The sequence below is a fragment of the Falco naumanni genome, chromosome 3 (assembly GCF_017639655.2).
Source record: "Falco naumanni isolate bFalNau1 chromosome 3, bFalNau1.pat, whole genome shotgun sequence".
In the NCBI taxonomy this organism is placed as follows: Eukaryota; Metazoa; Chordata; class Aves; order Falconiformes; family Falconidae; genus Falco; species Falco naumanni.
In genome coordinates this window covers 50,587,594-50,604,495 of record NC_054056.1, presented here as the reverse complement: position 1 = coordinate 50,604,495, position 16,902 = coordinate 50,587,594, and the positions used below count along the sequence as shown (strand labels likewise).

Below are 16,902 nucleotides of genomic sequence, written 5' to 3'. Positions count from 1 at the left end.
CCCTCGGCGAGGCGACGGGAGGCACCGCAGCGGGATGGTGGGCCGCCACCCGGCCCGAGGCACGTTCTCGGCGCGCACAAGCTGGGTGTGCCAGGAGGACGCTGGCGGTCGGGAGAGGAGAGCCCCGAAGCTCGCCGGCCACCTCCACGCCGCGCAGCCCAGGCCGATACTCCCCGTGGCGGGACCGCGGCGGGCCGGGCGGGGGAGCGGCGGGGAAGGGAAGGGCCGCGGGGAGCCGGTCGCTCACCAGGAGAAGGAGGAGGCAACCAGGGTCAGGCAGGAGCGGGAAGATGGCGGGTCTCATGGTAGATCGGGCGCCCGGGAGGGGGAGAAACGCGGTTCCCACTCTCCGCGCTAGCGGCGGCTCCTCACTTCCCCCGTCGCCAGGAAACACCCGGGCAAGTTCCACCGCGGGGCCCCGCGCTCCCCGCCTCCATCGCTCACTTCCGGGTTCCCGCGCTGCGCGGGGCACGCCGGGAAGCGTAGTTCCAGTCGCCTCGGCCGGCCAGCGGCCGCCGCCCGGGGAGGGGAGCGGGCGCTGGGGCGATCCCAGAACGCACCGCGTCTGCCCGCGCCTGAGCCCCGGCCCCGCCCGGCCGCTGAGGGTGGGGCTTGGTGGCGGCGCAATGAGGCGGCGGGTGGGGTCGAGGTGAGTTACGGGGCGCAGCTGCGGCGCCGGGGAGGGTAGGAGGGCGGGAGGGAGGCGGCTCTCAGCGCTCCGGCGAGGTTGGGTTAACCCTCTCCGCCTTGGCGGGGGCGGTGGTCCGTGGCACCGCAGCGTGTTCCGCTGTTGGTCAGACGTGGGGCCCGTTGCCAGTCCGGCGGCCCGCGGCCCCTCGGTGCGGGCGGGGGCCCTGCCAGCCCTCAGCGGTGGCGGGAAGCGCGCGGCAGCTGCGTTGCCGAGGCGGGTGGCCGGTCGCCTCCGCTGGGCCCGGGCGGGTTGGGCTGCCCCGGCGGCGCCTGCGGAAAGTTGTCCACGTCTCGTTTGGCATCGCTGGGTCCCGCCTTGGTCCTTCTGCCGCCGGGACTGGGGAAACGGCGTTGGCTGTGGGGAAGATGAGGGGTGTTTGGGCGCTGTGCGCCTTGGGGTCTTTGTTTCCTCGGAGTTGGGGAAGCAGCTTACTGTTTGCGAGGTGAGGGAACGCAGCCTGCGTGAGGGGGCAGAGCGGCTGGTGGGAGAGTTGGGAAATTTCAGCTAGATAATAGTGTTAAAGTGGAACGTCATCATTCAGTTTTACTCTTGACACTTTGATAGATTTGGGCTTTTTGCACTTCCTCAGTTCTAAGTACTGAAATCAAGGAAGAACACCTATAATGCAGTGCTTCGTCCTCTTCCAGTAAAACTTTGGACCTTACAGAATATATTATATATGCTTTGAGATCTTGCCGAACTGTCTCAAAAAGATGCTGGGAGACTGTGCTTTGTACGCTTTACATTTCCAGTACGTACACAAGTGTAAGGAATGAAATGAGGCACAATGCCATTTAAAAGAAAATACATCAGCTTTTTGCAGGTCAAGTCCAATTTGTCTTCAGAGAAAGCCTGACAAGCTCATACTTTGTGTGACCCTGCAAAATCATATGGCCTGTCAGTATCATGACTGAAAACACCTATACGTGTATATATACAAATGTCTTTTTTTATAGTCTGAAATCGGAACTTCTATCATTTTGTCAGTGTCTACCTTAAGAACCTGTGCTCCTCAATCTATAGAATGAACATCTTTTGAATTAATTCACATTAGAAAAATACTTTGATATTTTTTCATAGTAGTTCGTTCTTGACTTGGAACCTTTATCAGTAATATTGAGTAGAGGGATCTTGTTTAAATTTTAACAACCCTCTGTTTTGCTGAATAGAAAAATTATGTAATTCAGATTATCTGTGTAATGTGAAGTAGACCTATGGTATGAAATTTCACATTCCTTGAAGAGCTCTTGGTGTCCTATGATTTCCTTCATTTCATGTGACTCGACGAGGTTAATCTTTTTGTATATGTTAGCTTAAAGAAGAAAAAGTGTGTTATTTACTTGATTCGAGTAATACAAATCATATTACAGATAATGTCAGTTGCGTAACTTTTTATAAGCACATCTTTTACTTCTTGATTTTTTTATTGTTGTTTTTCATCCCTTATAAATAAATGACTCATTTTTGTTAATGAGGGTCTTTATCAAACAAGTCTTCCAGATACCAGTTCATCTGTTTGTCATATACATAAGAGAAATATCTGAGGAAAGTTACATGTTTTCCTTTTGTAGTTTGTCTTAATATTTCAGAGTTTCTCTGATGCAGAATTAGCTCTTTCAATGGAGTTATGATACTGCACTGAGAATTGCTGTAGAGATAATCAGTTGCTGCTCTAACCTGTGTGACTACTGACACTTTATGCAGATATGGGTCTTGTTTTCATCTGGAAATTGTGACTATTTTTCATTATTGTTTCTCTTCTGTATTCAGTCAGTTTTATATAATAGTTGATGCAATTGGGTTGCTTTTGGTACTTATACTAAGTTCTTCAGTATTTGCTGAATTTTACACTGTGATCCCTGGATAGTTTATATTACAGCTTACTTGTTTGCAGAAGGGTGAAATGTAAAGAAAATTGAGGAAAAGACATTAGTGGTAACTTTGGGGAATACAACCAGTATCTCAAAATTTCAGCAAGTGTAAAGTTCCAATGATGCATGTAGGTCCACTTAACAACGTAGAGAGCCCTGATGTATTCTCAGTATCCAGAGGAATCTTTTGAGGAAAAGTGCAGTCAAGTTGAAGACAAACTGTAGTCTTGTATGCCAAGTGCATGTTAAACTATGTAGCTTGTAGTCCAGCTATGCAGCCTTTTCCCTTCTCTTCCTTTCCTCTTGTTCAGATTGCAGTTGAGTATCATAGTTTCCTTCATATGGCTGTAGGAATAACTGAGGAGAAAAGAAAAGTAATGGTTAAGTAGGGTGAGGCACTGCAGCTACTTGTAACTGATACTCAATTTCACGTTGTCCCTTTTGGTTTCTTCTGAATTAGAAGTGCCTCATCTGCTTTTATCCAGTATAATATAGAGAAGAGAACAGAAAACATAAACCATACTGCTGGGTTGGGAGGAAAGGTTTAGCTTTGAATGAAACATCAATTACATGTCCTTAAAAGGTCAGAAAAGCAGTTTTGTTGGAGGAGCAGGGGATGCTTGGGAAGCAGAGAATGGAGTATTTTGAAAATATGAATATTCATTATTATCCTCCTTGAAAGAAAACAGCGATTGTAGCTATTACTGGGAATGTTTGAAGGGCCGTTACACTAAAATTTAAACAGTTGTGCTTTATATTTTAAAGGTAATTTGGGCTTGTTTGGGCTTATGTAAGCTCTGCCCATCCTGCATTGTTGAGTATGCATCTGCAATTTCTTTGACTTTCTTAAGCACCGAGTCAGATTGAACTTTTCGGTAATTTATTGTGTATTATGGCACTGTTAGCCTGTCGTACATGGCTCTAAAAGTGGAAATACAAGTAACCTCCTGTCACATTAGACTCTTTCTGAACTCCTTTCTGTTCTGTGCTCCTAGAAATCAACAAAGCCATGAATCCATTAATGATGGTTCTGATTCTAGGAAGCATCACCTACTTATGTGGTAAAACAAGTGTGTATAAAAAAAGGTTGATGGCTTTTCTGAAGTGTAGAGAGGTTCACCAAATTCAGTAAAGATGGAAACATTCATGACTTCCAAGCGATACTGAACAACATCAGTGTCATGTTATTCTGAGGTTCACAGGAGAAGAGAGCAGTAGGATAGGATTACATTGTTCCATAGGTTTCAGATGACTGGAAATAGCTCCAAAACTATTGATGAGAAAAAATACTTTCATAAAGTTATGCAAAGAGCTCATCCTTACACTTCTACACCTGCATTCTCAATGGAGTGCACTGCTGCTTGTGTAGAAGCAATTAACTTGGCTCTAATAACTGCTCACTTCAGATAAATACAAATGCCATACATGCTTGGTGTTGGCAAGTTGGTTGTTGGGTGACTAGGGTGATTTCTGAAATGGTTTTATAGGGGTCACTGAAACAAAAGTTGGGTTTGGAGAAATTGCTTGCTTTATTAAAGTGTAGTTTGCACATTTCTATTACACACATTCTCTAAGGAGCGATAAAACTAGGCAATACTGTTCAGAACTCCAGGTTCTGAAGTGACTGGTGGAAGTCAGAGGGAGATCTGTGTTACAGAAGCAAGGAAGCATTCTAGTAGTGAGGAATTCTAGTGTATGTACTTAGGGTAATTTGCGTCTCATGCCTTTCTAGTCACAGCATTATTCATTTTTGTAGGGGAGAGAAGTTTCATTTCTTAGGACATGGTGGACCCACTTTCATGGCTCATCAGAACTCAACTAGACAGACTTCAGGAAAGAGCCATTGTAAGAAGCAGCATAGCATGCACATGGCTGTCTGAGGACAAGATAGAGAAGCAGCAATTTAGATGCTAGTATGCTGGAAGTTTTGTCTGCAGTTGCCATGTGGTATACTTTAGGCAATGTCTGGGTTATACCTGAGTGTTTTTCATGCGGAGTGGATGGAATATATTGATGTGTTGATGAGCAGGTTTGCACAACCACATGGTTCCATGTTTGTGATTATTCCAGGGATGTGATATGAACTGATATCGTGATTGTGCAGGTGTTGAGTAACTGATTAGATTTGCCATGAAGCTTCCTGTATTAATTTTCTTATCAGCTCTCCAAGTGAGTTTGAAGCTTGTGAAGAAGGGTCTAAAATTATACTAGGGTATTAAGTTGGGGTATTTTTGTTGGGTTTTTGTTTGCAGATAAAGGCCTTTATTATTTCATGCTTAATATCTGCTGTAGAAATTTTCACTTCGTTTTACATAAAAGTGAATGTTTTTCTGGTGTTTTAATAACATTTCCGTGCAATGTTGATAGGTGTACATCTGCAGTTAATGACAGCAGATGCGGTATAGCAATAGATGAAATTTATAGAACAGATAAACCAGAGATGGTTGAAAATAACAACTGAAGCATAACAGCTTCCTCTTGCTGTTTTTCAAGTGTACTATGATGTAAATATGGAACATGAAAAAAGAAGTATATTTAAATTAACATGGAACAAAAGATAAGGTGAAAAATTCTCAGAATTCAGTAGACAGCCTCAGTGATACCTCCTCTTCTTTTCTGGTGTGTACAATTATTGTTTGTTTACCTCAGTTTGTTTTCCATTCCAGATGTGAAGTGTGGTAAGAATTGAAAGTAGAAGTTCAAGTGTTTGATACTTTTGGAGAAAATCAACAAGTTTCCAAGTGTGCAGGCTCGTCTTAATTTCTAAAGTAGTGTGTGAACCTGAGCTGCAAATTATAAAGATCTTGAGGCCCTGGTAGTTCAGTGAAGGTAGCAGTTCAGTTTCAGAAGAGGCTAGGAAGACAACTGTAGTGGTAGACGTGATTTAGGAAAGAAATAGAGAAGAGAATGCCATGATACCGCTGCATAAATGCATGTTTTGCTCACATCTTGAATAGCTAGTGAGTTTTCTTCACATCTCAAAAGGCTTAGAACAGAACTGTGAAAAGGCCCAAAAAAGGGCAGTTAAAATAGTCATGCATACAGAAAGGCTGCTGCCTGCATAACAGCTAAGCAAGCTCTAACTTTTTCAGCTAGAGGAAGATATGATCAGGGAGGATATGTTAAAAATCTGTAGAATACTTACCGATGGATAAGAATTGTTTATTTACTGTCCCTTCCAGTACAAGGATTAAGAGCCCTCAGATGGCAAAAGTCAGGACAAAGCAGATGAAGGCAAGTGGTTTGTCCATACAGTGTTTGGTTGTGGTGCGTGGATGTTGTGGATGCTAGAAGTTTGCATAATCTGAAGAGGAGACTGGACATGTTTATAACAGAGAAATTAATTGAAAAAAATTATCAGAATTTGCAGACTACTAAATACACAGAAACCAAATCCACTTTAGGAAGTGATTGAACTAGAAATAATTGCAGGTTGGGAGAGTGTTTGGAAGAGGGGAATAAAATCATATTCATATATATAATAATTGTTATATATAAATATATATATATCTTTGTTCTTTGGCATCTACCGTTGGCCAGTTTGAGACAGGATTTAGAGCCAGACTTCTGGTCTCATTCATTGTGGCTTTTCTTGCACACACATTTTCCCACTCCTGTTCAGGTTTGAAGAACATCAGTGATCTAGAAAGCCAATCTGATTATTTCAGTTATCCCGGTTGGGTAAATAAAAGGTACTACTTCAACTTGAAAACCTTGTCCTGCATATGTCCAGAAACCATTACAAAAAAATACTGCCAGATAAAGTACTGGAGGAGTATATCAAATAACAAACTTCATTGGTTGCTGAGTTGAAGCATGCATGGCAACACTCTGGAGAACAGTCTGTGGGATTTGTAGATAAACACTATCCTATTTGCAGACTTTTGAAAAGCTTATTGGCTGAAATTTATGTTGAAGGCAACAAAACTGTAATAAATACACGTATGTATCTCCTTAATGTAGGCTTTTTCTGGTTGACTTTTGGCTAGACGTAGCTTTAATCCATGAAATAAGAAATATGTTCTTTTCTATTTTTAACTAAACAGTTTATTCTCTTTAGCATTGTTTGAGTCATTTTAATGGCTCATGAAATTAATTCTATTTTATTGGGTTTTTTCTAGATCTGAATTCCTACAAATAATGTTGGTGGTGCAGATCTGACCTGTGGTAATACCTTGAAAGAGTATGAATATTTCAGCAAACTGCCTCTTCAGTGGTTCCTCATTAGCATCTGAAGTGCATGCTGCTGCTGTTAATGGAGATAAGAGTACCCTCCAAAAGCTAATAGCAGGTAAATGTTTTATTGTAGATGCATTTGGATTACTTCAGAACTGAAGCTTTTTGGTTTTGACTTACTGCTCTAATCTTTAAGATATGTCTTTATTTCTTGGTTATATGTATTTCTAGAATAAACGTAGTCCTGAAAAGATGACTGATTTCTCATACTTTTTATTTCCTGTTGCCTTTGGTACTTCTGTGTGAAGTAAAATAGAAAGTTGGTATATGATATAACCAGAAGAGTTATTCAGGACTCTTGTTTCAGGGGATTTGAAGTTCTGGAAAAGTGCTTTGGGCTGAAATATTTTGGCATTTTTGGAGTTGCTTTTGTGAGACTTTTGATAAACTTATTTTTACAGATCATTTGGTATAGTTAATTAAGTTTTCTTGCAGTGTAGTATTTGGGGACGAAGTCAGCCAACCTTTTCATTACTTTGATTCTGGTACACTAACAGTGTTTCTCAAGACAAATTGAAGGCAAGGAAAGAGTCTGGTCCTATTGAGCTGAAGTTGAAAAAAATTCCCATCCATTAAAAAGCCCAGGATTTTGCCTTCCCTCTATTAAAGAACTGTATGACATTCCAGGTTAGTAGTTTTCAACAGCAGTATATATTCTGTGTTCCAAAACCAATCTTGCATACATTTAGAAGGCTGTGATACGATAGGTGGGGACTTTGATTTTCAGAATTTCTGGTTAAATACAATTCCAGGTGATACTCTAGAAGTTCTATTTGTTCAGCCTTTTTTGAAAATCCTATTCCTGGAGCTTGGTGAGGGTGAAGGATTGTGAAACAGTAAGAAATGGTCTGTATTTGTGCTGTTAACTGTCAGTTTTAATGGGTGTAAAGGATTTAATGGTAATCACATTAAACCAACTGTCAAATTTCTTTATGTATCTTCTGCTTACCTGCATTGCAGACAAGATAGTAAGCTATGTGTTTTTATTGTCTAAGCTGTACAGAAAGCAGTAAATGGTTCCTCTTTACAAGGTATATCTGATTTTCTCAAAAGACAACTAGAAGTGATTTGACTCAAACAGGAGAAGAAATTTGAGGGAACTAACTTTATAGACATTCCACTGGTTAAAATGACTATTTTCTTGTTGGGTCTTCAACTTCATTTTCTCATATGATGGTTCAAACATACACTGTTTGCCTTTAATGCTATCTGTTCAGTCTTTTGTAGAACATTTTATAAACAACAGATGAGCAGTTGATATGGAGATGCTTTAGAAATCTGTGGGATGCAACTACGAATTAGCTTTAAATACCTGAGATTTTAAAAAAATCTTCAGCCTGCACATGGAGGAGTGAAGAAGTCCAAGCTTTCAAATCCTCTGGCTAGCAATCAGAAGCAACAACAGTTGCTAACAGCTACCTTCAGCGGGGTTTTGTTAATCTTACAGCCAAAAGATGTATTTTTAAAACACAAAAGAACAAGTACTTCTGTGTTGCTGGTACCACAAAACAGCCATTAGAACCAGATAAGAAAATCACTTTTAATGGTGATTACACAGCAACAAAATAAAAATGCTATGTGTTATTTTTACATGGGAGAGAAAACTGCATAATCCTTGCAGCTTTTGCTATAATAGCAAAATTTGGCTTTTCTGCTTTGTCATGTTTTGACAGGATATGACACAGACTTTACTTTAGCTAGGACAGGACCAAAGAAAAAGTATTGCCTAGCAGAAGAATGCATCAGAGTAATATTTTTAGCTGTTTACCAGGCACTGTTGAAAGTATAACTTGGTGCCAAAGTAAATTGAGCAATTGGTGTTACTCACTGAACTCCATGACTGCACTTAGCAGCAGCATCTATTTCAGGACAGCGTAATGTGTGTGTATGCTGTATCGCTTAACAGCATTCTCCTAAGACAGCCGAGCTTGTGCATCTTGATTATGTAGCTAGCAGTATATGCAGTAACAGAAATTCTGACTATCTCCTTTCAGGGAGGGCTTTTTAGCCCTAAATTTATTACTTTTCTCTTTGAATTTTTCCTATTCAGTTGTTAACATAGGAGGGGCATAGAGGCTGGGTAAACAGTCTTTTAGAGCAGCCCCTCTAACCTGTTTGGTAATTATTCCTTTTCCCATCTGTAGCTTGATGGAGTGTGTGTGACTGTATACGAGCATATATGTTTTATTTGCATATAATTCATGAGTATGAATGCATGTGTAATCTGCTGCCCAATAGCCTGTGATTTTAAAGGAACAGGTGTTTGAGATTATGTGTTCTGGGTACTATGTTCCTCTTGACGTTCCTGTGACAGTAAGAGGCATAAATACACAAAATCAAAGGTAAGCAGAAAAATTGTATTGAGAAAGAGGGCTTTGGAACAGTGTCCCTTTGTTAATCACTGCTGATGCTTGATTACAGGATTTTCTAAACAGCCTGTGGGTTAAATATCATAAAGTACAGCACATGCCAAGTGTTTATTGTATAACCAGTGCTCTAAACAAAGTGTGCTAATTGTTTGCATTGCATGAGTTGCCTAGTATTGTGTCACATTGTTTTAGAATTGTATGATCTCAGGCTTTGGGGAATACTCAGTTACTTTCTTTTCTATGTTTTATACAACAGTGAACGTGTCTTCAATTAACAGCTCTTAAGTGTTAAACCCCATCTGTATCATTTTAATCCTAGGCAAAAAGGGAGCAAAAGTTAATTCTGTGTTTGGAGGATCATTTTGCATTATAATGCTTTTATGTAGACTTTTGAGAAGATGGGTCTAACTGTTTTAATTGCTTATAAGAACACATAATGTGTATGGTAGTTGTTACACTAAAGTGCCTGTTCAGTCCAACTCCTCATTCTAAGACACTTATGTATTGTTTGCATACAAATGCTTCTAAATCTCTGATATGATGTTTCATTGTAAATGTTAACTATAAATTCCAGGTGGCAAATACGCAGTTACATGTTTTTGTTCCCTTCTCCTCTCTGCTTCTCTCTTCCATTTTCTGCCATATGAGACGTTGAATAAAACTCAAATCAGATATTACAAAAGACAAGATTTTTGCAAGTAACAAGAGGTGGTATGTCTTAATAATTAAGCAGAATTTACATCCTCCTGCTGCCCTATTTCCTCTTCTGGTTTGAAAAATGCATGGAAATGTTAGAAGTCTGATGTGACTGCTTGCGTAGACTGTGAGGAATTGATGAGGTATGAATATGACTTAAATTTTGGAATTGGACCATTTGATTCTGTGATGTTCATGACCTCCACTGGCAACAAGCTTATGGAATGCATAATCTGGTGGGGTGAGGATGTTGATCCTGAAAGGGTATCAAACAGACTTTCTTTCTTTGGCTGGTGTGTGGAAGATAATTTAATTATGCCATGGCGTATTTTAGATACGCTAATATATGAATGTTTTGAAGGCTACCTGTGCTTGCTTGATTGCACAAAATAACTTGCTGCAACTGTGAAGTCCTCAAGGTATTGTGGTTAGTGAATTTCATGAGCTTAGGCTGCCTTAACATCAGATGGTGATGTAGTAGCTCGGAGTCCTTGTCCTGTCCCTTAGCTTGAGTGCAGAGACACCCTTTTAGGGAAACGTCCACAAGACTTTTACCATTCTAAGGGCCTCACAGAGTCTTGTAAGCAAACCAGATAATAACAAGAAGTAACTTAGTGCTAGCTGGAGATAGTTTTGTACCTTAAAAACCAGTGGAATAGCTTCAGGCAAATTACCAGCATCAAGTTTTGAAGGTCTTGCTTGTTTTTCACTCAGACTGTGAGTAGTCATGGAAACTCTTTGTCATCAGCAACATTGCTCTTTGGGAGCTATAAATGAAAATAGATGTCTATTGCTCTACTTAATTGGGTTATGCTTGAGCTTTAGGCCACCTTTGCTCATCTTGACCTTACTCATTTCTTTCTTTTAGTCTACGTTCTGTATATCGTCTAACATTATATGAGAAAATGGAAACATGGAATTTGAGAGGGACTAGTTTTGCACACTGCTGATGTAAGAGCAAGTGTTACATGAGCACAAGCCACATGCATGTGTCTTAGTGGTAGAAATGCATGTTTATATATTTCTTTTTTTAAATACATGTGATTGTGGAAATCCCATCAGCTTTAACAAATTTACTGAGGCTATGTTAAACACGGAACAGTGAAATATGGTTTGGTGATGTCTAAATTACTAGGCTGAACTAATACTGGAAAAGCACGTGACTGCTTAGCTAATTGGAGAAACTGGCTTGTTGACTGGGAGCAGTGACATGTTAAATTATGCTTTGGACTTCAAGATCTGTATGTTGCTAAACAGGGCTGAATGCTTGTTCATAACTGGCTTTGGTGGTTTTGTACTATGCTCTGTTGAATGAAAAAAGTATTTATTGTTAGCTGAAATACTGAGATGTAAGACATTGATGGCTTCACAATATGTACTTGTAACTTTAAAATACTTTTTTCTAATATTAGAGGAAAAAGTTATCCTGAAATTGCACCCAGTTCACAATGAAATTTGTAATATTGTGAAATGAAAGTGTAGTAAATGTTTTTACAAGTTAGGGAAAATAAAAAAAAAATTGATTCTCCTCTTAAACGGATAAGTTACATTTTGGATTATTTCTTAATGGCCATGAATTAATTGAACAAGTGACAGAATTTTTTTTCTTCTATATTTTGCTTGCTAATGGATTTAGTAAATTTTACAACTTGTCATTTTGAGCAGAAATAAAGAATTATGGTCTTCAATAATGAAAATAAGATGACAAATGAGTATTGAAAGATAGTAAATGAACTTTTTCTCAAAAAGTTTTGATAAAGAGTAGAATTTTAAACAGTATCAAATATGTAGTGTTAGTAAAAAATATATAAATATATAATAGGACATAAATAATAATCCAAATACTTTTCAACTTAACCAGCTTTTAACTCCCCCTTAGAAACATTGCAAATTATTTTTTTAAGTCTTAAAAATTACTTCTAAAAATGCTACCATAAAATGAAGCTTTTTTGATATCTGTTGTTTTGATGTGAAGAATAATGAATAAGATTTATCAGATACTTTACTGTCTCCCATTCTAAGCAAAGTTCAGACCAGATTTTTACATAGTGTTTATGCAAAGCTGCACAGGAAAAAAAATTGCCTGTGTATATTTATGAATGTAATTTTCTGTTATTTTATTTATTATTTGATTTTTCTTCTGTATAAAAATATACTCTGGTCATTTATTTATTGAAAAAATCCAATATTCAGCTGTTATACTCATTATGGGAAGATTGCTAAAGGGAAAAATGAGGAAGAGCTGACAGGGCTACATGTAGTTCTCAGTGTTTTATCTACAAAAGGTGGAAATGTAGCTATTCTGTATCTTCTGTATTCAAACTGGTTGAAGTTGCATAGAAATTAAAACCAAACATACACTTTTTTCCACATACATGGAAGTCTAAAATTAAATAGAAAAACTAGAATTTCATGTTTTAAATGAGGCTATTGATGATATGATGAGAACATAAAATTTGCAAAGGGAAGGCATCAATGTGGACTATGTTTTTTCTGTATACTTTGTATTCTGATACATTCATGGAAGCCATATGGGTGCAGGAGTGGTGATACACATCTAAAAACCAAAACAGAAAGCAAGTCTTGGGTTCGAATAAGTAACAAATGACATATAAATCAAGCTTAAACACAAACAAAAACCCCAACCAAAAACCCAAACCAAACCACTTAATGATTGCATTTACAGGTCTAAATAAAAAACTGTAGTACTAACATTTTATTACTGTTTATCTGACCAGATGGTGATATGTGTGATATGCTAAGGGAGATCAGAGAGTCTGAACTGACAGGAGGCACAACAGTAATGAAGATTACTTTCATATGCTTTGGGTAAATGGCTGTTGAGGATATGATCCTAAAGCTAAATTTTTAGAAATCATGAATGGGCTGGCAACAGAAAATCTGGTGAACCCAGAAAAGAACCAACCCTCAAGTTGCTTTTGACTGCTGTGTAGGACCTGAATCAGTGCTACTAAGCGAGATTTTTGTAACTCTTGGCCAGAGTATACAGATAAGCAAGAGCAGCCAGCTATAGTTGTGTACTCTAAAAATGGTGAGGGACATCAAAATGAAAACTCTTACTACTAAGAATCTAAAGATGAGTCTAAAGGGTAAGCTCCTAGCTTGCAGTGTAAAGTGAATGCCAAAGCACTTAATGGAAGAAAGCATTGAGGAAGGTCAAAGAGAAACAATCATGGCTAAACAGCAGTGTGAGGGTGTGTCTTACAAACCAAGAAGGTGTTCAAAAAACAACCAGTGTCTGAGGAAGGTAGATGCGAGTCAGTAAAATAATTTTGGTTTTTAATTTTTATATATATATATTTGGGAATAATTTGCTAGAGGCATAAAAATTAGTTTTAAAACTAATGGATTATCAGGGTGAAGGGGCAGTCAGGGAAGAGACAAGGCCATGGGCAAAGAACGAAAAGAAATTTTTCTATATTTGCATTCACAGAACAGTTTGGAAAGGTTCCTAAGCAGTTCTTGACAGAGCAGAAAGAGTTTTCTCAATGCAAATCACAATTTCTAAGCAAGAGAAAATGTTACAGAATTAATCATAAGAACAATGTGGTATTTACTCAACAGTTTAAAAGGAACTTAGAAATGGAGTGAGCAAGCAAATGATTGCTCTAACAGGTAATATCCTGCTTAACAGCATTTTTTGTGAGAGTCTTGGTTGGTAGGGAATGAGTTTTAATTCTTGACATGCCCCTTGATTCACACTTCATCTGCTTGCCTCTTCAGTGGGGTGAAGCAACAGAAATTATAATTAAGAATACAGTTGCTGGATATGTAGATAAGTATAATATGCTGGGGTAGAGTGAAGATGGTGTTTGTAAAGGAAAAGCATGCTTCTGCTGGAGTTCTTTTGAAGCGTCAAGTCATGCAAACAAGGGAATATTTAAAAAGAAAACTAAACTTGCCTGTTAAAATTCAGTGTTCCTTGAGTAGTTGTAGACAAAGTTGCTATGTGAGAGATGCGTTTAGAGTTGGGATGTATAGGCTAGTTGATACCCATGAATTTATCAGTGCTACTTCTATGTGGTGACATAATAGAAATACAAAACTCTGTAGTGAAAGGTGTACACTAGTATGTTCAGAGGGTTCTTTTTGACTGTGAATAAGAATACAATGTTTTGATCTTTTTTTTTATAAGACCTCAGACTTCTCATTTAGCTGAATTACTGCCTTACTAACCTTACCAGTTCAAGACAGCTTGAGAATTATTTTAGTAGTTTCCATATTGTAAAGTACTATGAAGTAAATAATTGTATTGATATAATATTGGCATGTTTATGCTTTTAAAATAAATATTGCTGTGAGCAGGCTTCAGATCTTGTTTTAGTTACAGTGTTTACAGGTTTCGGAAGGACTATTCGGTTTATGTGCTGTTGATATTTTTTAAGGTAATCTTTTCAGCTAAGATCTGAATAACTATTTTTAAATTATTTGTTATTATGCCATTGAAGAATGTTACTGGTGGTAGGTGTATTTGTGGAACTAAAGTTTTCTCAATGTACTTTTTTTCTGTAAATATATTCTGAAATGTTCTATAAATGTCAGTAAAAACAGCGTGAAAAGTAGTAACTTTGAGTTGATCACCTTGTTCCTGTTCCTTTATAATAAGATATCCTTTTAATAAAAAAAGTACTAGCTTTCTTTACATACTCATAGACTTAACTGTTTTATGTGATTTTTTGATTTTTTTTTTTTTTTTAAGGAAACCCTGAGCTGAAAGATAAAGAGGACCAGTTCGGAAGAACTCCACTTATGTACTGTGTATTGGCTGACAGGCTGGACTGTGCAGAGGCATTGCTGAAGACTGGAGCTGATGTTAATAGAGCTGATCGTAGTAGAAGAACTGCTCTCCATCTTGCTGCACAAAAGGTAATTACATTACAAGTGCTCAGCCATTGTATAAACTGCTGGCATTCAACAGGTATGAGGTGAGTTGACCCTGGCTGGATGCCAGGTGCCCACCAAAACCGCTTTATCACTCCCCTCCTCAGCTGGACAGGGGAGAGAAAATTTAACCAAAGGCTCACAGGTTGAGATACCGACAGGGAGATGACTCAACAATTACCATCACAGACTAAATGGACTCAACTTGGGGAAGAAATTAGTTTTATTACCAATCAAATCAGAGTAGGGTAATGAGAAACAAAACCAAATATTAAAAACACCTTCCTCCTGACCCCTCCTTTCTTCCTAAGCTCAACTTTATTCCCAAATGTTATGCCTCCTCCCCCTGAACAGCACAGGGAGATGGGGAATGGGGGTTGCGGTCAGTTCATCACACATACTTTCTGCTGCCCCTTCCTCCTCAGAGGGAGTACTCCTCACACCCTTCCACTGCTCCAGTGTGAGATCCCTCCCATGGGAGACAGTTCTCCCTGAACTTCTGCAGTGTGAGTCCTTCCCATGGGCTACAGTTCTTTGTGAACTGCTCCAGCATGGGTCCCTTACATGGGGTGCAGTCCTTCAGGAACAGACTGCTCCAGCATGGGTTTCCCATGGGGTAACAGGTCCTGCCAGCAAACCTGCTCTGGTGTGGGCTCCTCCAATCCATGGGTCCACAGCTCCTGCCAGGAGCCTGCTCCAACACAGGTTTCCCAGGGGGTCACAGCCTCCTTTGGGCATCCACCTGTTCCAGCATGGGGTCCTCCAGGGACTGCAGGTGATATCTGACCCACTGTGGACCTGCATGGGCTGTAGGGGGGCAGCCTGCCTCACCAGGGTCTTTCACCACAAGCTGCAGAGGAATCTCTGCTCTGGTGCCTGGAGCACTTCCTCCCTCTCCTTCGCTGACCTGCATATCTGTAGTTCTCTCACATAGTCTCACTTCTCTCTTCAGCTGCAGTTGCTGTAGCATTTTTTTCCCCCCTTCTTAAATGTGTTATCCTAGAGGTGCTACACTGTTGCTGATGGGCTCAGCCTTGGCCGGTGGTGGGTCCATCTTGGAGCTGGTTGGCATTGGCCCTGTCGGACACAGAGGAAGCTTCAAGCACCTTCTCACAGAAGCCACCCCTCTAGCTCCCCCACTACCAAAACTTTGCCACACAAACCCAATACGAGGTATAAAGGAGATTTTCTTGTATTGATTGAGCATGTTGTATCTTTAGAGGCTTTCATTATTTTAGAGGCAAACAATGCTGTGAGTCTTTTAAAAACTTGGCCCATCCCAAGGTAAATCTTTGAAGGGTTATTTTTTTTTTTTTAAGTGTTTTTGCTGAGTGTGTTTGTATATGCCTGCAGAGACAGTATAATCCATTGCTGTTTTAAGAACTTGTACTTTCTAGGAAAAATAGTCTTTGTCTGTTTTGGTATGGTCAGTTGTAAGACTAAATTCTGTACGCTCTGATACTTTTTAGGATGTTACCGTTAATTTCAGTGGATATAAAGCCATACACTGTTAATTATTAATGCTGTGTCTGGGAATTTCAAGCATATGGAATACCAAATAATTTCAAAGGACCAGGAGGGAAATGCATTACTGTCTGTTTTTCTTTCTACAATTTCAGTCTTTTATATTGTCTAGTTACATTGTCCAACTGAAGATGTGATAAAGGAGGTATTCTGCAATAAAATAAAAGGTAATTTAAAGTATAACTTCAGAGCAGCAATAACTTTTGAGTATGTTTAGGGCTGGGGGAAGTGTTCATAGTTAGAGGAGAATAAGTACACTGCTGACAGGAGGAGGGAAAAAAGAGGGGTTGGTGTTGTGGTTTAACCCCAGCTGGCTACCAAGCACCACGCAGCCAGTTGCTCACTCCCCCTCACTCAGAGGGATGGGGAAGAGAATCAGAAAGGAATGTAAAAATCAAGGGTTGAGATAAGAACAATTTAATAATTTAAACAGAATAAAGAGGTAAGAACAATAATAACAATAAAAATATTAACAATAATAACAAAATGGAAAGGTGGGGGAAAAGCGTAAAGCAAAAGCTGCGCAAGCAAGCAAAGCAAAACAAGGAATTCATTCACTACTGTCCATCGTCAGGCAGGTGTTTGGCCATCCCCAGGAGAGCAGGGCTCCATC

The 16,902-nt window shown here is 39.5% G+C and overlaps 2 protein-coding genes across 3 annotated transcripts in view; one reads left to right on the top strand and one right to left on the bottom strand.

Annotated features, from left to right (window-relative positions):
* Nucleotides 1-423, bottom strand: part of ERP44 (endoplasmic reticulum protein 44) — a 55,318-nt gene extending 54,895 nt beyond the window's left edge. Inside the window, exon 1 of the mRNA XM_040588894.1 lies at nucleotides 248-423. Within this exon, the coding sequence (XP_040444828.1) occupies nucleotides 248-304 (57 nt within the window). The 5' untranslated portion in view covers nucleotides 305-423. The remainder of the gene's footprint in view (nucleotides 1-247) is intronic.
* Nucleotides 424-537: 114 nt separating this feature from the next.
* Nucleotides 538-16,902, top strand: part of INVS (inversin) — a 98,393-nt gene continuing 82,028 nt past the window's right edge. Inside the window, exons 1-3 of one of the 2 annotated variants that reach the window (XM_040588883.1) lie at nucleotides 538-649; nucleotides 6,684-6,853; nucleotides 14,584-14,750. In XM_040588883.1, the coding sequence (XP_040444817.1) occupies nucleotides 6,748-6,853; nucleotides 14,584-14,750 (273 nt within the window). In that variant the 5' untranslated portion in view covers nucleotides 538-649; nucleotides 6,684-6,747. Of the gene's footprint in view, nucleotides 650-6,683; nucleotides 6,854-7,295; nucleotides 7,426-14,583; nucleotides 14,751-16,902 lie in introns of those variants that run through there. The other variant, XM_040588884.1, reaches the window with a different exon arrangement.